The 15132-nt window shown below is 52.4% G+C and overlaps 1 protein-coding gene across 1 annotated transcript; it reads right to left on the bottom strand.

Moving 5' to 3' along the window:
• Nucleotides 1–651: 651 nt before the first annotated feature.
• On the bottom strand, nucleotides 652–12728 carry ENO1 (enolase 1). The gene is made up of 12 exons (XM_066563956.1): nucleotides 12599–12728; nucleotides 9206–9299; nucleotides 7860–7955; nucleotides 5977–6035; nucleotides 5268–5337; nucleotides 4951–5084; nucleotides 4603–4825; nucleotides 2912–3109; nucleotides 2481–2682; nucleotides 2237–2345; nucleotides 1774–1832; nucleotides 652–1116 (listed from the first exon to the last, which is right to left on the bottom strand). The coding sequence occupies exons 2-12, from the start codon at nucleotides 9288–9290 to the stop codon at nucleotides 1047–1049; spliced, it is 1305 nt and encodes a 434-aa protein (XP_066420053.1). The 5' UTR covers nucleotides 9291–9299; nucleotides 12599–12728; the 3' UTR covers nucleotides 652–1046.
• Between the last annotated feature and the right edge of the window lie 2404 nt (nucleotides 12729–15132).

The following is a 15132-nucleotide window of genomic DNA, read 5'->3' as shown; positions in this document are numbered from 1 at the left end:
GAGGAGGCCCTGGCCCGGTGCTGAGCTGGGGCTGGTAAATTTGGTATTTATAGCAAAGCTCTTCTTAAGAGCAGCCTGACAAGGGAGATAAACCTCTAAGGAAGCCCAGGTGCCAGGAGCCCAGGGAAGGTCGTTTCCCTGTTATTGAGAATATTCTTTAAGGTAGCAGCTGACACAGGCCCTGCAGCAGCGCGGGCAGCGCCAGCCCCAGGGGGAGGATTTGAAACGTTCAAGACAAGAATTGGTTTGTGCGAGTGCGCTGCAAGGCCTGGCGCGCCCACCGGGGGGCAGCACCGGGCACCGCAGGCGTCATTAACGGAATCGGAAATTAATGATTTTCCTACTCATCTGCAACTACGGGAAAAAAGCAGCAAGAACTGGCTCAGGCATCCTCTCGCTCAGTTGTGTAATAATTTGTTTTTTCCTGTCTGGGAATGGACTAAGGTCACAACTGTGCTCCCTGTGACAGTGCCCACACAGTAACAGAACCACTGTGGGGACAAACACCCCAAAAACTTTTGCCAAACCTCAGGAAAAAGGGCAAGCTGAGCCTCAAGGTCCCTCTCACCATAAACCATTCCATGAGTCCACGATGCAAAGGTGGAAATCCCTGCTCCCCAGACTCCTCCAAATACTTCCAAGCCACACACATTTTTGGGTTGTTTGATGCTTTTATTTATCACATGTAAAAACACTACTGTCTCTGTCTGCAGGTACCTCTTGCTGCACTGCAAATCACACGGCTCCAAACGTTGAAGATGAGACAGAGAGGGGAACTAAAGTGTTTATGCCCAGAATCACAATGTCATGACCCCTGAGGGTGTTAAATACACAGAACACCCCCAGGGACTGTTCTATAGAAGCAGCAGAGCATTACAATTAACAGACCAGAGTTGGTGAAAACACTGGGTGAAGGGATCATCTAGAGGATAAGAGGACCTGCAGACTGGTCTTTTCCTTCAGCTGCCCTTATCTTTCTAGTACAGGTAATTGTGATCTAAGTCAATATCTAGTGCTGAACCAGAACAGAGGGGACTCTTCCACACTTAGTTGACACGAGGGTTCCTGAAGTTCCTCCCAGCAAAGCGAGCCTTGCTGCCGAGCTCCTCCTCAATTCTGGTGAAGGACAGAGAGCACTGGGTGTCAGCAGGCAGCAGAGAACCCCAGCACTAGCACAGGCCTCACACTGAACACCCGACCCACCTGGCCCTGAAACACCCAATCCACCGGGCCCACCTGGCCCTGAAACACCCAATCCACGTGGCACTGGAACACCCGACCCACCTGGCCCTGAAACACCCAATCCATGTGGCACTGGAACACCCGACGCACCTGGTCCTGAAACACCCGACCCACCTGGTCCTGAAACACCCAATCCATGTGGCACTGGAACTCCTGACCCACCTGGCACTGGAACACCCGACCCACCTGGCCCTGAAACACCCAATCCATGTGGCACTGAAACTCCTGACCCACCTGGTCCTGAAACACCCGACCCACCTGGCCCTGGAGACCCTACCAGGCAGCTCCCACCAAGCCCCTGCACACAGTGCCACACACCTGACACAACTCAACCCAAATGCCTGAGATGCTTGCCAAGACAAGTGCCCCATGCAGAGGACAAAGTCTCAGTCCAGCAGCACAGGATGCTTGGTGTGATCTGTTCTGGACCTCACCCACCCAGCCCCTGCTCTGCCACGTGCTGCAGGTGTTTGTGAGGGGCAGAGCCTCAGCACAAGGCACAAGGAGGGCCCTTCCCCAGCCCAGGCTCACCTCAGCAGCTGGTTGTACTTGGCCAGACGCTCGGATCGGCACGGGGCACCGGTTTTGATCTGAGGGAAATCACCAAGTTAGTGAAGAACTTTGAGTGCCAACACAAAACTTGCTCAGGGTCATGAGCATCATCACAAGCTCTGCTTGGGCATCAGGCTCAGTGTCTGCCCAAGCAAACACAACAGGTCTTGGGAGCAGTAGAGCTTGTGCATTTGCTATCAGCTGCAGGACCAGGAAAGCCCAGTACAGCCACTGGAGCCAAGACCTTTGACATTGCTGATTAAAGGTGAGTTTGCAAAAGATAAGGCGTTCCCTTGTCACAGTCCATTAACAAATCGGCTCCCTGCAAACAGACACAGCAAACCTGCACCCCTGAGGCAGTGCAGTGCACCATGGCTTTGGCTTCACCCCCAAATTATCCCATCAAGCAAAGAGCCAGAGTGCAGCAGCTGCAGACACCAACCTGGCCAGTGCAGAGACCCACTACCAGGTCAGCAATGAAGGTGTCTTCTGTCTCTCCAGAGCGGTGGCTCACCATCACACCCCAGCCATTGGACTGGGCCAGCTTGCAGCTGCAAGAGACCAAGAGAAGCAGCTCAGAGCATGCCCTGTGCCAAGCAGGGGCAGCACAGGGCTCTGCCCTGGACCTCCATGTCCCCCAGGTAAAGCCAGCCCCACCCTGGCCCAGCCCAGAGGGCAGAACTCACGCCTGCAGGGACTCTGTCACGGAGCCAATCTGGTTGACCTTGAGGAGGAGGCAGTTGCAGGCCTTCTCCTCCACAGCCTTGGCAATTCTCTTTGGGTTGGTCACAGTCAGATCATCACCAACCACCTGGATGTTGACGCTGCCAGTGAACTTCTTCCAGGCACCCCAGTCATCCTGGTCAAAGGGGTCTTCAATGGACACCACTGCAGAGGGACACAGCAGCTTCAGGACAATGCCAGCACAAAGGTCCAGTTTGGATGAGCGGCACCAAAGTGCTGCAGACACGTGCTACCCACTTCCCAGAACACTCCTGAGACCCCAAGAGGCTGAGCAAGGCAGGAGCTCTCGGTCTCTCCTGTAAGAGGGGCTGCACAGCAACTCCCTCCTTCAGCAATCAACCCTGATTCACCACCCCACTGATGAGCAACTCACCAGGGTAGTTCTTGACAAAGCCCTTGTAGAGGTCAGCCAGCTGGTCAGGAGTGATGTATCTGCTGGGGTCATCGGGGGATTTGAAGTCCAGGTCGTATTTGCCATCCCGGTAGAACTCTGAGGCAGCCACGTCCATGCCAATGACCACCTTGTCAGTGTAGCCAGCCTTGGCAATGGCTGTCTTGAGCAGCTCCAGAGCTGCAACACACACAGCAGCTGCTGAGGGCCTGCAGGATCCCAAGCCCACAGCTCCCCCTGCCCAACAGCAGCACACCCACAGGGCAAACCATCCCCCTCAGCCCTTCAGAAAGCCCAGAGGAAAGGGTTCTTAAATTCTCCCACTCCTGAACTGACTGGAACAAGATATTACTTTAATACTGCTTTTAGCTTGTAATACCCTTGAGACACCATTATGGGATTCCTAATCTCTTCAGGCAGGACTACATGTCAGCCCAGAAAGCTTAATACTAGATGATTCCACATCCTCTTTCAACTTCATGCATGTGGGCAGGAAGCAGTGCCTGCACTCTAATCCCTTTTAGCTCCAGAGCAGGTGTTGACCATGCAAGTGCTGAGCATCCAAACCCTGGCAGCAGGGAGACAGAGCCTCCTTGCTCTGCACAGGAGACCCCCCTGGGCATCCACCTGCTCTCCACGTGCACCTTTACCTGCACAGGAGGGGACAGAACCACGCAGGAGGAGTCTGTAGATGCTGCCCACTGTGCTACTGTTGGCAGAGTCTCAATGACCCCGAGTTGCAGAGGAGCAGCTGGGCTCTGTTTGCAGCAGGAAGCTTAGACCAAGTGTTTTCTTTTGTTGTTGGGTCTTTTTTTTTTTGTTTGGGTTCTTTTTGAGTGAGTTTGGTTGTGTTTTGTAAGATGCTAATGTAGCACAAACTGCAAAAGCAGCTGCAGCCAGCAACAAAAATTCCTTGGAATGTAATTGTCATTCAAGGTCATCTTCACTGATGTCTGCAAGGGCACAGACCCAGCAGAGCTGCATGTGACACTGGGACTCAGAAATGGCACAACTGCTGGTGCTGTCTCAGGAGCTTCAAAAAAGGCAGAGCAGGTCACCATTCCCCTCCACAATAACACAACCAACTGTAAAGCAAAAATCAACTGATCTGAGCTCGTGTCCTACTGCCTTGTGAGCAGCTCCACTTCTGGAGAGGCACAGAAAGCAGCTCCTCTGGTGCAGTGTTTGCAGGAGCAGATATTTTGCTTCCCACAGGTTCCTGAACAGAACTGTTTGGCCATGGAAGCAGCAACTGCCTCAGCTTCCCAGTCTTTGTGCCCTCCCACACACAGCCAGGCAGGGCACAAACTGTTTTCCCTTTCTGGCTGCAGAAAAACAACTCCACTGATATCTGAATGTTGACTTCTGCAACACCTGCAGTGCACAGAAGTTCCCACACCACTTTTCAACTGGAGGGGAACAAGGTTCCCTTAAGCTGCTACAGGAATGAGAGCAATGAGGCACTGAAGTAAAAACCATCCTGTCCAACTGCACAAACTGATATCCAAGGGAATACCTGACCACATCAGTGGAGCATCTTAGGATGTCTGCCAGGGTAAGAAACAGTACAGACAAAGCAGGAAGTTCTACACCTTTGATCCTATTGATCCTGCCTGTCATTATATTGGGCAGGCTATCAGTTACATCTCCTCCCACACTTGGCTCCTTCTCACCTTCTTTGTTTTCCAGGATGTTGGGGGCAAAGCCACCCTCATCCCCCACGTTGGTGGCATCCTTGCCATACTTCTCCTTGATGACGTTCTTGAGGTTGTGGTAGACCTCAGCCCCGACACGCATGGCGTCCTTGAAGCTGTCAGCCCCCACGGGCAGGATCATGAACTCCTGCATGGCCAGCTTGTTGCCAGCGTGGGAGCCCCCGTTGATCACGTTGAAAGCCTTGGAGGAAGCAGGAGAAGCCAGGTTGGAACAGGGTAGCAGCCCTTACACCCCACTGCTCGTTCTCTTGGGTCCAGGAGCACCAGGCTAAAGGCAGAGCAAGGCTGCCCCACCCAGGGACTTACAGGAACCGGGAGAATGACCTCTGGATTGCCAGCGAGGTCGGCGATGTGGCGGTACAGGGGAACACCCTTCTCAGCAGCACCAGCTTTGCACACGGCCAGGGACACACCCAGGATGGCATTAGCACCAAATTTGGCTGAAACGGGAAGAAATTGATTAGAGCAGTGTCTTTAGAAGGAGACTCAGCAATACCAGCCCATGGTTTGAATTACAGCAGTGCACAGCACATGGCCACACACCGGCTGTTGGTTCTGGTAAACAGAATTCTGTTGACCCATCTTTATCTTCCCCCCCTCAGTGCAACACAAAGCCCACTCACATTTGTTCTCTGTCCCATCCATTTCCAGCATCAGCTTGTCAATCTTCTCTTGTTCCACAACGTTCACATTCTGCAGAGGGAAGCAACCCAACAGTTGTTTGACACCAAGCACAGGCCCACAAACCCTCACCTGCCCACCATGGCACTGACAGCCCTGGAGGCACCAACACTTCAAGGGCAGCTGCCAAGAGCTGACCTGGCCAATTCCTGCCACTATCACACAGCAGCAGCCCAGGCTGATAGCTGAGCTGATGTGCCATCACTTTACCTAGAACTAGCACTTAGTTCTGCACCAGCCTTTGTAGGCCGGGCTTGGTGCCCACAAAGCACAAAGGAATCTCATTCAAGCAGACTTTTCTAGATCCTCTCAGATTCCCTTCCAATTACCCTGCTTGGATAAAACCTGGCCCCTCCTCATCATTCAGGCACTCTCTGAAGCCTGAATCAGCTTGTAGCCCAGCTGCACCCCTGCAGCTCCCAGGGCTGAAGTGTTTCTGCACACCACAACACCAGGCTGGCTGCTGGAGAAGGTTCCATTACGTGTTAGATGTGCACTCATTAAGTAAATTAAGTAAAACCATTGCTGTGGTCAGTTTGTTCACATGCACCCCAACACACAGGCTGACACCCCCAGGTGCCACCCCACCAGAGGATGGTTTGGGCACTGCCTGGCTGTAGGAGATGTTAAGAGAAGACAGATTGCTCCTACCTTGCTAATCAGTGCAGGTGCAATCGTTTTATTGACGTGCTCAACAGCTTTTGAGACACCTGGAAGGAACAAGCAAATCAGACACTGGTCAACACACAGGTTATGCAGGGATTAGTAGGGGATCTCAGGAACATCCAGGAAAACCACCTCATGCTGCCCCAGCCCCAGTCCAAGCTGAGCTCATGGCCAGGTGTGAACACAGAGGCCCCTGGCTGGACTGGGAGGCACATGAAGGAGGCATTGGCTAGGACTGGTCCAGGAATGCCAGTTAGTCTGCCAGGCCATGCACTGGAGAGACTCATCCCAGTGTGCCAGGGCTGCACTGGGAGCACATCCATTACCTGTGTGCACAGTGCCGTGGCCAGGAACTCGTTAACATATTTAACAGCTCTGGAGACACCTGACAGAAGCCAAACAGACACCCGAGTCAAGGCACAGGTGAAGACTCTGAGCCAACCCACAGGAATGCAGCAGAGGACACCAAGAGGCAGCAGGAGCCTGGCACTGAGCACTGGACCAGAGACAAAGGGCTCAAAGAGCAGAGGAAGCTGCAAGGCTCTGCTTGGGCTCCACACCCAGGTCTCTGTAACTCTGCCAGCACAAACCTCAAGGGCCTGAACAACAGCACTTAGGGAAGGTCTTAGGATGGGCTCTCCTACCAAATCACAGAATCCAGGAGAGTAAGGGGAGGGAAAAGGTTTCCCCAGCAGTTACACAGGCAGCAGCTCAGGCACTTCACTACCTGACACTATTTTGTAACACTGCTAGAACATCACCTTATTTACTGTGCAGTGTTTAAAGACTTCCAAAAGCCTAAGCTTCAGAAAGATGAATGCTATTTGACAGCATCCTAAACAATATTAATTGCTTTTCCAAATGGTCTAAGTCTGCAGACTTCTATTACAAAAGGCCTAGCAGCTATCTGCAACTCTTCCCATTTGATAATTATTTTTTCATAACTCCTGTTATTTCCCAGCTGACAAAGCCCTTCAGCTACAGCCTGTTAACCACAGTCTAATTAAATGCCATTAAGAACTGCCCATAGGATCAGACTTAACAGGCCTAAGCACACACACATTTAGCACAGTGAGGTAAATACACATTTATTCTTTGCAAGAAAAGTGCCCTGGGTAAACAGCATTAGAGCCTCAGGTTTTCAGGGCATTCAGTCATCCAGGCATTTATTCTCTGTTAAGGTATTAACAGCCATGAATCTTCTAAGACAAGGCTCTCCAAGTTCAATTCAGCTATCCACTTTAATTGTTCTTTCTTAATAGGCAGAAGATATTTCAGCTTCTTTTCACCTGACTGGCAAGTCAGCAGAGCTGCACATTCAATGGACAGAGCTGGCATAAAACCTCACGTTCAGGATTCAACATGCTGGGAGATGTAAGGAGTCTGCAGTCTCAGAGCTGACAGATTTAAGGGCTCTGGGAAAATGTGGTCTGTGAAAAGCCCTTGTGACTAAGTGCAGGATGACTGAGGCTTTTGGAGCTGGCAGTTCAGATGCCCTTACCACGCTGGTAAAGCACTCTGCCACGCACCAACACACAGCACAAGAGGCGCAGGGTAACAAAGTACACCTGGACACCCTGTACCAGAGACATTTTCACCTGGCTGGGTGTGCCCAGCCCCATGCAGGTGCCCTGCCCTGCAGCACGAGGCAGCTGGAGGCTGTCACCCTGCAGGTCATGCCCAGGAAAGCAACCCTGCCCCCTCTGCTTGGCCTCTGCCCAGCTCAGCCCACACCTGCCAGGAGCTGCTGTCACTCCCTGTCTGTCCTGCCGAGCTGCCAGACCCTGTGCAGGACAGCCAGTGGGACAGGAGCCCAGCAGTGCCAGTGCCTGTCCCAGGGCACTCTGGGTGCCCAGCCCCAGCTGTACCTTTGCCCATGTAGCGTGTTTTGTCATTGTCACGGAGCTCCAGAGCCTCGTAGATTCCGGTTGAGGCACCGCTGGGAACAGCAGCTCTGAACAGACCTGTTCACAACAGGAAAAAACACCTCAGCACACTCCCCCACCAAACATCCCCCAGCCAGACAGCATCCCAGCCCTGCAGCTGCAGAGGGAGTCTCCAAAGCACACCTCTGCTCACATACACAGCGCTCCCACAAGGGCTTTCTGCTCATTTACAGCATCACCAATTTATCAGCATCTCCCTCACGCTCACTGACCAACAGCAAACTGACTCCTCCTCTTGCACTGGCATTTCAAGAGTTAAGGAAGGCATCCATTCCCCTTCCAAAAAGGATTGCTTCATTCACTGGATCTGCTTTTGAGCTCAGGCAAAGCAAGCTCTTAAATTCGGAGACCTATTTTGTTAACAAGAGTTCTGAGCTCTTCTGGCAACAGCAGAGCCACCCAGCCAGCCCATTCCTTCAGCCAAGGATGCTGAACTTGGAGCCAATCTGCACACTGGAGCCTGCTCTGCCTGGGGTTCAAGATGCCAACTTCAGCCTCCAGCCTCTCCCTTATCCCACTAAATCAAAGAGCTTAGTGGGGGCAGTCTCATTAAATGACTGCATTAATCTTTTGAGGCAGAAAGATCAGCTCTTTAGTCAGTGTATTACAGCCATTGTGTTTGCTCATTCCACCAAACCACATTGGTATGAGCTTGCACAATGCTTTTGTCAGATCCTATCAGATGTGGGATGAACAGCTAACAAACCAAGGGAAAGTCCTACAATAATTAAAAATATAAGATGTTACATGTGAAAGCCCAATTAGGCATGTTCTTCAATCATGCCCGAGTACTTGGGCAGAGGAGAAACCATTACCTAAAATTCAACTGTGCAGCAGAAGACTGTGTCATTACAGAAAGGCACTGCAGACAAATTGAGAACTAAACCTCAAGTGTACTCATCCAGAGTGTGGGGAGCACTGACAACCAGGGCCATTAGCAGCTGCTCAAGAACAGTTTCCGGGTGCTGTCCCAGTTTATACTGGGGCAAGGGAAGGAGGGCAGGTTTGGAACAGCTCTCCCACAGTTTAGGCTGTAAGAAGCAGCACCTGCCAAAAAACCCTGCACTGCCCAGGCCAGGAACTCGAGCTCAGCAAACTCATCCAACAGAATGAGGCAGAGGCTTTTTCTGCAAGTCCCTACAAGTTTTATGTGTGGAGGAAGAATTCAGCACAGTTCCACTGCTAGAACAGAACTGGCTGTACACTTCTGCCTGCTCAAGTTCTATCAGCTCTAAGCCAGGGATGAACACCTGCAGCTGAGGACTCACCTTTGTTGGTGTAGAGGTCTACCTCAACAGTGGGATTGCCACGGGAGTCAAAGATTTCACGGGCATGGATCTTGGTGATAGACATCTTTAGTACCTGAAAAAAGGAGCTTACAATTACTCGCTGAATGGTTTGGGTTGGAAGCTTAATAAAGCTTAATCCATCCCACGCCCTGCACGAGCAGGGACACTTCCCACCAGACCAGGTTGCTGGAGGAGCCTCATCCAGCCTGGCCTGGAACATTCTCAGGGATAGGGCAGCCACAGCTTCTCTGGGCAAGCTCTTCCAGTGTCCTATGACTTTTATTATTAAAAAAAAAAAAAAAATCACTTCCTTATATGCAAGGGACAATCTCTTGATAATTCCAAATGACTCAAACTGCAATATCATCAGACCCTAGACAGCAGCAGGAGCAGATGACAAATCTAAAGGAACTTCACCTCATCGTGTCAGAGCAGCGAAAAGCTCCCAAAACAGCAACTCTCTGCTATCAGTTAAGAGTTCTTTTTGATAAGAGACCCGAGTGCAACAGCTCTCAGCATGCACAGAGTGCTCTTAGTATGCACAGCAGCTGCTCAGAGCAAAACGGAACCAATGACGAAAGAGAAGCAGCCACAGCTCTCATTAAAAACTTGCATTAATAGTTACACCCTGTTGAGCATTTACAGGAATAGTTTTTCCTCTTAACTTTCCATCTTAAAAGGAATAAAAATCTCCCATGTCTTTTAAATACTTCCTTTCTCCCTTCTCACATTTATCCACTTCAGAAAACTGCAATAAGGGAATTCTTATGTAAGCCCAGCTACATTTTAAAAATCAAGTCATACACATGCCTGTAAGCCACTGACTGGCACCAAACCCAGCCCATCTGCACAGAAGAAAGCTCAGCCTCAGAAGCAGAACTATCTGGAAGCCAGTTTTTTGGCAAGCCAATGTGGGTGGCAACCCTGTTTACAGAAATGGTCATGAATCCTTCCACAGTTACTGCAAAGTTAGAAAAACATGACCTTAGCAATGCTGCTGCTGGTTCCCAGTCTGTGAGGGGGTGGCTGCACGCTCTGGTTCCTCCCCCAGAGCCAACTCTGCCCTCCCCAGGTCAGAGGCACAGGCAGCCTTTGCTCCCCCCGTGTCCCTTCAGCTGTCCTGCCCCTGCACGCTGTCTAAGATTTCAGTCAGACCCCCACACTGACACACGATAGGACTAAAATATGAACCAAGACAGCTTCTCCAAGCTGACCTTCATGCTGCCACTACCTAGCTTCAATCAGGGAACACACAAGCTAGAAATAAATCCCTGCAAGGCTCTGCTTATCAGTCCCACCCACACCAACACTCAGCTCTCTGCAGATGCACTGAGCAATGGCTAACAGGAAGAATGCCCACTTATCCAAAAAGAGCTTTCAGAGTTTATCAGGCTGGCACCTGCTAAACCTTACTTTCATTTTCAGAACCTTGGCTTTGCCACACAACTTGAGGTGGCTCATTCTTTAAAAGCACAGCCAGTTCCCAGGACCCCTCAGTGCAGTGCTGCAGCTGCTTGTTGACCTCCAGGAACACACGCTGCAAGAACTTCCACTGGAAATGTCTGCCAGGTCAGACAAGACTCAAGCTTCCTTGACAAAGGACCACAAGTCCCTCCCTTCTCTGCAGAAAGAGGCATTTCACAGCACTGCATCTCCCCAGAAATCCTTGATGCTCCTTTTGCAAACTCCCCACTCCTGTGCTCAAGAAACAACTCTCCCTTTGAGCTACAGGGTAGAACTGATGCTGTTTAGCTCACCACGATGTATTCTGCCTCAATGGAATCAGTGAGCTCACCTAGAGCACAAGGGTCAGCCCCTGTGTGCCCAGGTTCAACCACAGAAATGCTGACTGCAGGCAGAGAGGTCACAGGAGCACTGCCTGCCCAGACCTTTGTCCTCTCCAAGCACACAAACACCCCGGTGGTATTTAACGAGCACACTGCCTTAAACCTTTTTTTGCAGCATAATCTGCTGACAAGGTCACTGTCTCCCTTCAGGGGAAGCCACATACTCCAGCTTGCCTGGCCTACTCCAAGGGTAAGTTACAACCCCTGCCAGCTCTGAGGAGCTTCCTCACTACCAGCTCAAGTCTAAGAAATCACCACTTATTCCTCACCTGACCCTGCACAGGGAATGTAGTAATGTAGTACTCTCAACTGGAGATTACTCCAACTGAAAATTATTTCAATTAAATCAAAAGATTTTTTTTTTCTAGCCAACCCTACCACCAAACCCTGTCCTTGTGAGCTATCTTGCAGCCACACTTCTCTAAAATCAATATCGGGTTAAGGCTGAGCACTGCAAGCATCTGAATGGAGACTTAAAAAGCAACACTAAAGTTTAGCCATAGAAATAACTGCCCTAGTGAGTGTCCTATTACAGGCCTGCCACATTTATCAGTGGAAGCCTCTCCTGACACTTAAAGGTCCTCATGACCCTAACTCTCATACCACCAGTGCTCTGAAAAAAGCCGAGACCTTTCAGTGCACTCTATCAGATCCCAGCGTATTAATTCCCCTGCCAAAGCACTCCTAGAAACTGGACAAATGGGCACATTCCATCGCTGCTCCTCTGCACTCCATGGGGTATTAATGCACCTCTACAACATGATCCAACGGGTTCTAAAGGATGCCTGGCAGGGAGCAAATCACAGACACGTTCAACCACTTTCTCTCTCTGTGTTTAGTAAGATGGAGGCCTGAAACTGCGTTGGCTCATCTCCCGTGGGTTTGCATGACAAACTTCAGTACTTCCTGCCAGGCTCGGCGAGCCATGGCCCTACCCTGTGACTCAGCAGGCGAGTAACGGAGCAGGAGAGAGCCCAGGATCCTCTCTGGCAGCCCTACACGAGGCAAGATGGTTATAACAGCAGCTCCTTATCCACACCTGCACATCCATCTCCCCACCAGCGCCGCCCTGGGATAACCGGCACCTAAATACCCACTAAGAGACCTCAGGCACAGACGCATTGCTAGCAAACGTTAAATATTTGAGATGGGAAGCTGAAGGACATCCACTAAAGAGAGGAAGGTCCAAATCACCACACGCAATCCGAGAGCGACTGTTAATGATTAAAAGAAAAAGGTTAAATTCTGCGTTTGAGGATGCCTTGACCCACCACATCCCCTCGATTCTGCCCCCGCCCTGACCCACCACATCCCCCCTTTTTAACCCTCACCCCCGCACACTGCCGGGGTTCAGGCCCTCCCTTCCCCACCACTGCTGCGGGAACACAGCGGCCTGCACATCCTGGGGACCACCGAGCCTCGGCCCGGCCCTTCGCCAAGGGGACGACCGGGGCTCCGCGGCCTCTACCCGGAGAAGGGAGGCGCGGCCTCCGGGCCCGCGGGGCGCTGCGGCCGCCGCACTCACCGCTGTGCCGGCAGTCCCGCTCCGCAAGCGCTCCGCTGTCGCCGCCCCGGCTCTGACTGAGACCCAACGGCTCCGCGCCCGCCCGCCTATAGCCGCCCTCGCGCACAGGGTCCGCCCCCCGGCCGCGCCCATTGGCCAGCGCCGTCCCCGGCCGCGTTCCAATTGGCTGCGGCCGCCTCGCGCCAGCGGCGGGCTCGCGTGCGTGCGCTACGTGCGGCCGGGCCGGGGCCTCGTGGAAAATCCCCGTGCGAGGGGGCGGGGCCGGCGCGGCGCATGCGGGCGGGGGGAGCGGGCGGGACCATGTGGAGCGGGGCGCGGGGGGAGCCGTGAGGGGCAGGCATGGCGCGAGGGGCGGCCGGGCTGGGGATGGACGCTGGACGCTGGGCATCAGCCGGGTTCGAAACCCTGCCGTGGGCAGCCACATCTGCCACTGCCCCAGCTTGCTCCAAGCCCCGTCCATCCTGGCCCTGCACGCTTTCAGAGTTATCCTCCATCCAGAGTGCCCTGTGCCAGAGCCTCAGCACCCTCACAGGGAATTTGTTCCTAATATCCAATCTAAACCTGCCCTCTTGTCAGGTTGAACCCATTCCCCTTGTGCTGTCACTACTGGCCTTGTAGGCAGTCCCTCCCCACCTCTCCTCTGAGTCCCCCTCAGGCATTGAAGGCTGTGAGGAGGCTGCCCAGAGCTTCTCTCCAGGCAGAACAATCCTAATTCCCTCAGCCTTGCCCCACAATTGTGCCCAGTTCTGAGCTCTTCAGTGCAAGAAAGGCAAGGAGCTACTGGAGAGGGTCCGATGGAGGCCACAAAGTTGGGGCTGGAGCATCTCCCTGCTGAGGAGAGATGGCAGGGCTGGGCCTGGGTCGTCCCAGGGAGACTGAGAGGGTGTGGGAATAACGAGTAAACCTGGAAAGAGGAAGGCTGGAACGGTTGTGTGTGTTCGTAATAGTTCCAGGGAAAGGCTAATTACAAACGCAATAAATACTCACTCTGATTTTGAAGTGAATAACCATCACATTTCCTGGGGCATGGGGGAGAAGGAGCCCTGATGGTGACTGTGACACCCCACAGCAGTGTGCCAGCAGGAACACAAACTTTGCCCAGTGTTCTGCGATAGTGGAAGGTATCCCTGCCCACGGCAGGACTGGGATGGGTTGAGCTTTCAGGTCCCAGCAAGCCAAACCATTCTGTGTTCCATCCGTGAGGATGTGACAGTGCCCAGTTCACCCTGACTGCTCCAACAAAGCCGTTTTATTGCTCACAGATCAGTGAAGTTTTTATTGCTCACAGATCAGTGAAGTTTGTGCTCCTCGGCCCTGCCTCGCCCTGCCCTGCCAGCCTGTGCCTGATGTACCTTCTGGGCACATTTTTCTTTCCTTCCTGAGAACATCCCCTCGGGACAAGCTTAAAGTCTAATAAAGAGCAAAGGAAGTCAGCTGCACTGAGCTTCCCCAGGCATTGCAAGTGCCCTCAGACCCGCTGTGACCCCGGCTGGGACAGCGGAGGGACAAGCCCTGTGCCAGCCAGGCTGGTTTGTGGCAGTGCCCTGTGTCCCCTGTGCCCGCTGTGTGAGGGGTTTGTGCCTTCCCTACACATCCCTGTGGCTGCACAGCCACCAGTCAGGGCGGAATGCTGCTGGGTCCTCCCCAGCTGAGATAAGGCACCATTGGGCAGGAAAAGCCCTTGGAATTAAAGCCCTTGGAATTAAACTGGTAGATAATTTTTTGGAGTGCCAGCCCCCCCCCCCAGAACTGCACATTGTACCCCTTATAGCACTATTGTACCCCTTGGCAGCACTGGCTTGTCCTGCAGCCTCACCCTTCCTGGTGTGAGGGCACATTCCCTGTAAAAACACATTCCAGATGCTGGAAATCCTAAAGCTGCATTTTTATGCTGCATTTTAACTGCTGGATTAGAGATGCTTCACTATCTGTGCCTTTATTGCCATGCAGGAAAATCACACAGAGGTGTTGAGTCTCATAATGAGCTAAAGAAAATGGAGCACAAGAAAGCCTGAGGCTGAGGGAAATTAAACACTGTAGTAGCCAGCAAAGGCTGATGTACAGCAGGGTGCTCTTTGGGGACAAAACGTTTTCTGAAAGGTCATAATTGGCCTGGTGGGGGACAGAGGTGGGGTTTAAAGCAAACCCCCCTGCCTGGAGCACTGAGCTCTCCCTCAGAACTCCTCAGGAGGGGTTTAGGACTTGTCCCCTGCCTCACCCTCTTTTCCTTTGTGGGCACAGAGGCAGCACAAAGCAGATTTCCTGGGCTGGAGCCTGCATTCCCCATCCCAGCAGGACCCCCAGAAGGCACACATAGGACACTGGGGTTGCAGGCAGCAGTGCTCAGGCATCCATGAGCACAAGCCTGGCACTGTTCAGGTGTTGGTATAATTTTTTCCTGGATCAGCAGATTTAAACTCGCACTGTGGCATGCATGTTAAAATTAAACTCAGAGCTGGTATTAAAAGTGCTGCTGCTCAGTCGTGTATCCTGCCTGATTTTTCTTTTTTTGTCTTGCTTTAAAGAGCATCCCC

This window comes from Molothrus aeneus, chromosome 21, assembly GCF_037042795.1.
Source record: "Molothrus aeneus isolate 106 chromosome 21, BPBGC_Maene_1.0, whole genome shotgun sequence".
NCBI classification, from domain to species: domain Eukaryota; kingdom Metazoa; phylum Chordata; class Aves; order Passeriformes; family Icteridae; genus Molothrus; species Molothrus aeneus.
Note: the sequence above shows the minus strand (reverse complement) of the source record. Positions and strands in the feature narration are given on the sequence as shown.

Bases quoted from the DNA above. Each gene is read 5' to 3' on its own strand.
- ENO1 (XM_066563956.1), bottom strand. From the start codon at position 9,290: ATGTCTATCACCAAGATCCATGCCCGTGAAATCTTTGACTCCCGTGGC. The intron at 6,036-7,859 runs GTACAGCTGGGG...TGTTCCTTCCAG, and splicing joins AACACGCTACATGGGCAAAG to GTGTCTCAAAAGCTGTTGAG. The intron at 2,683-2,911 runs GTGAGTTGCTCA...GTCCCTCTGCAG, and splicing joins CTTTGTCAAGAACTACCCTG to TGGTGTCCATTGAAGACCCC.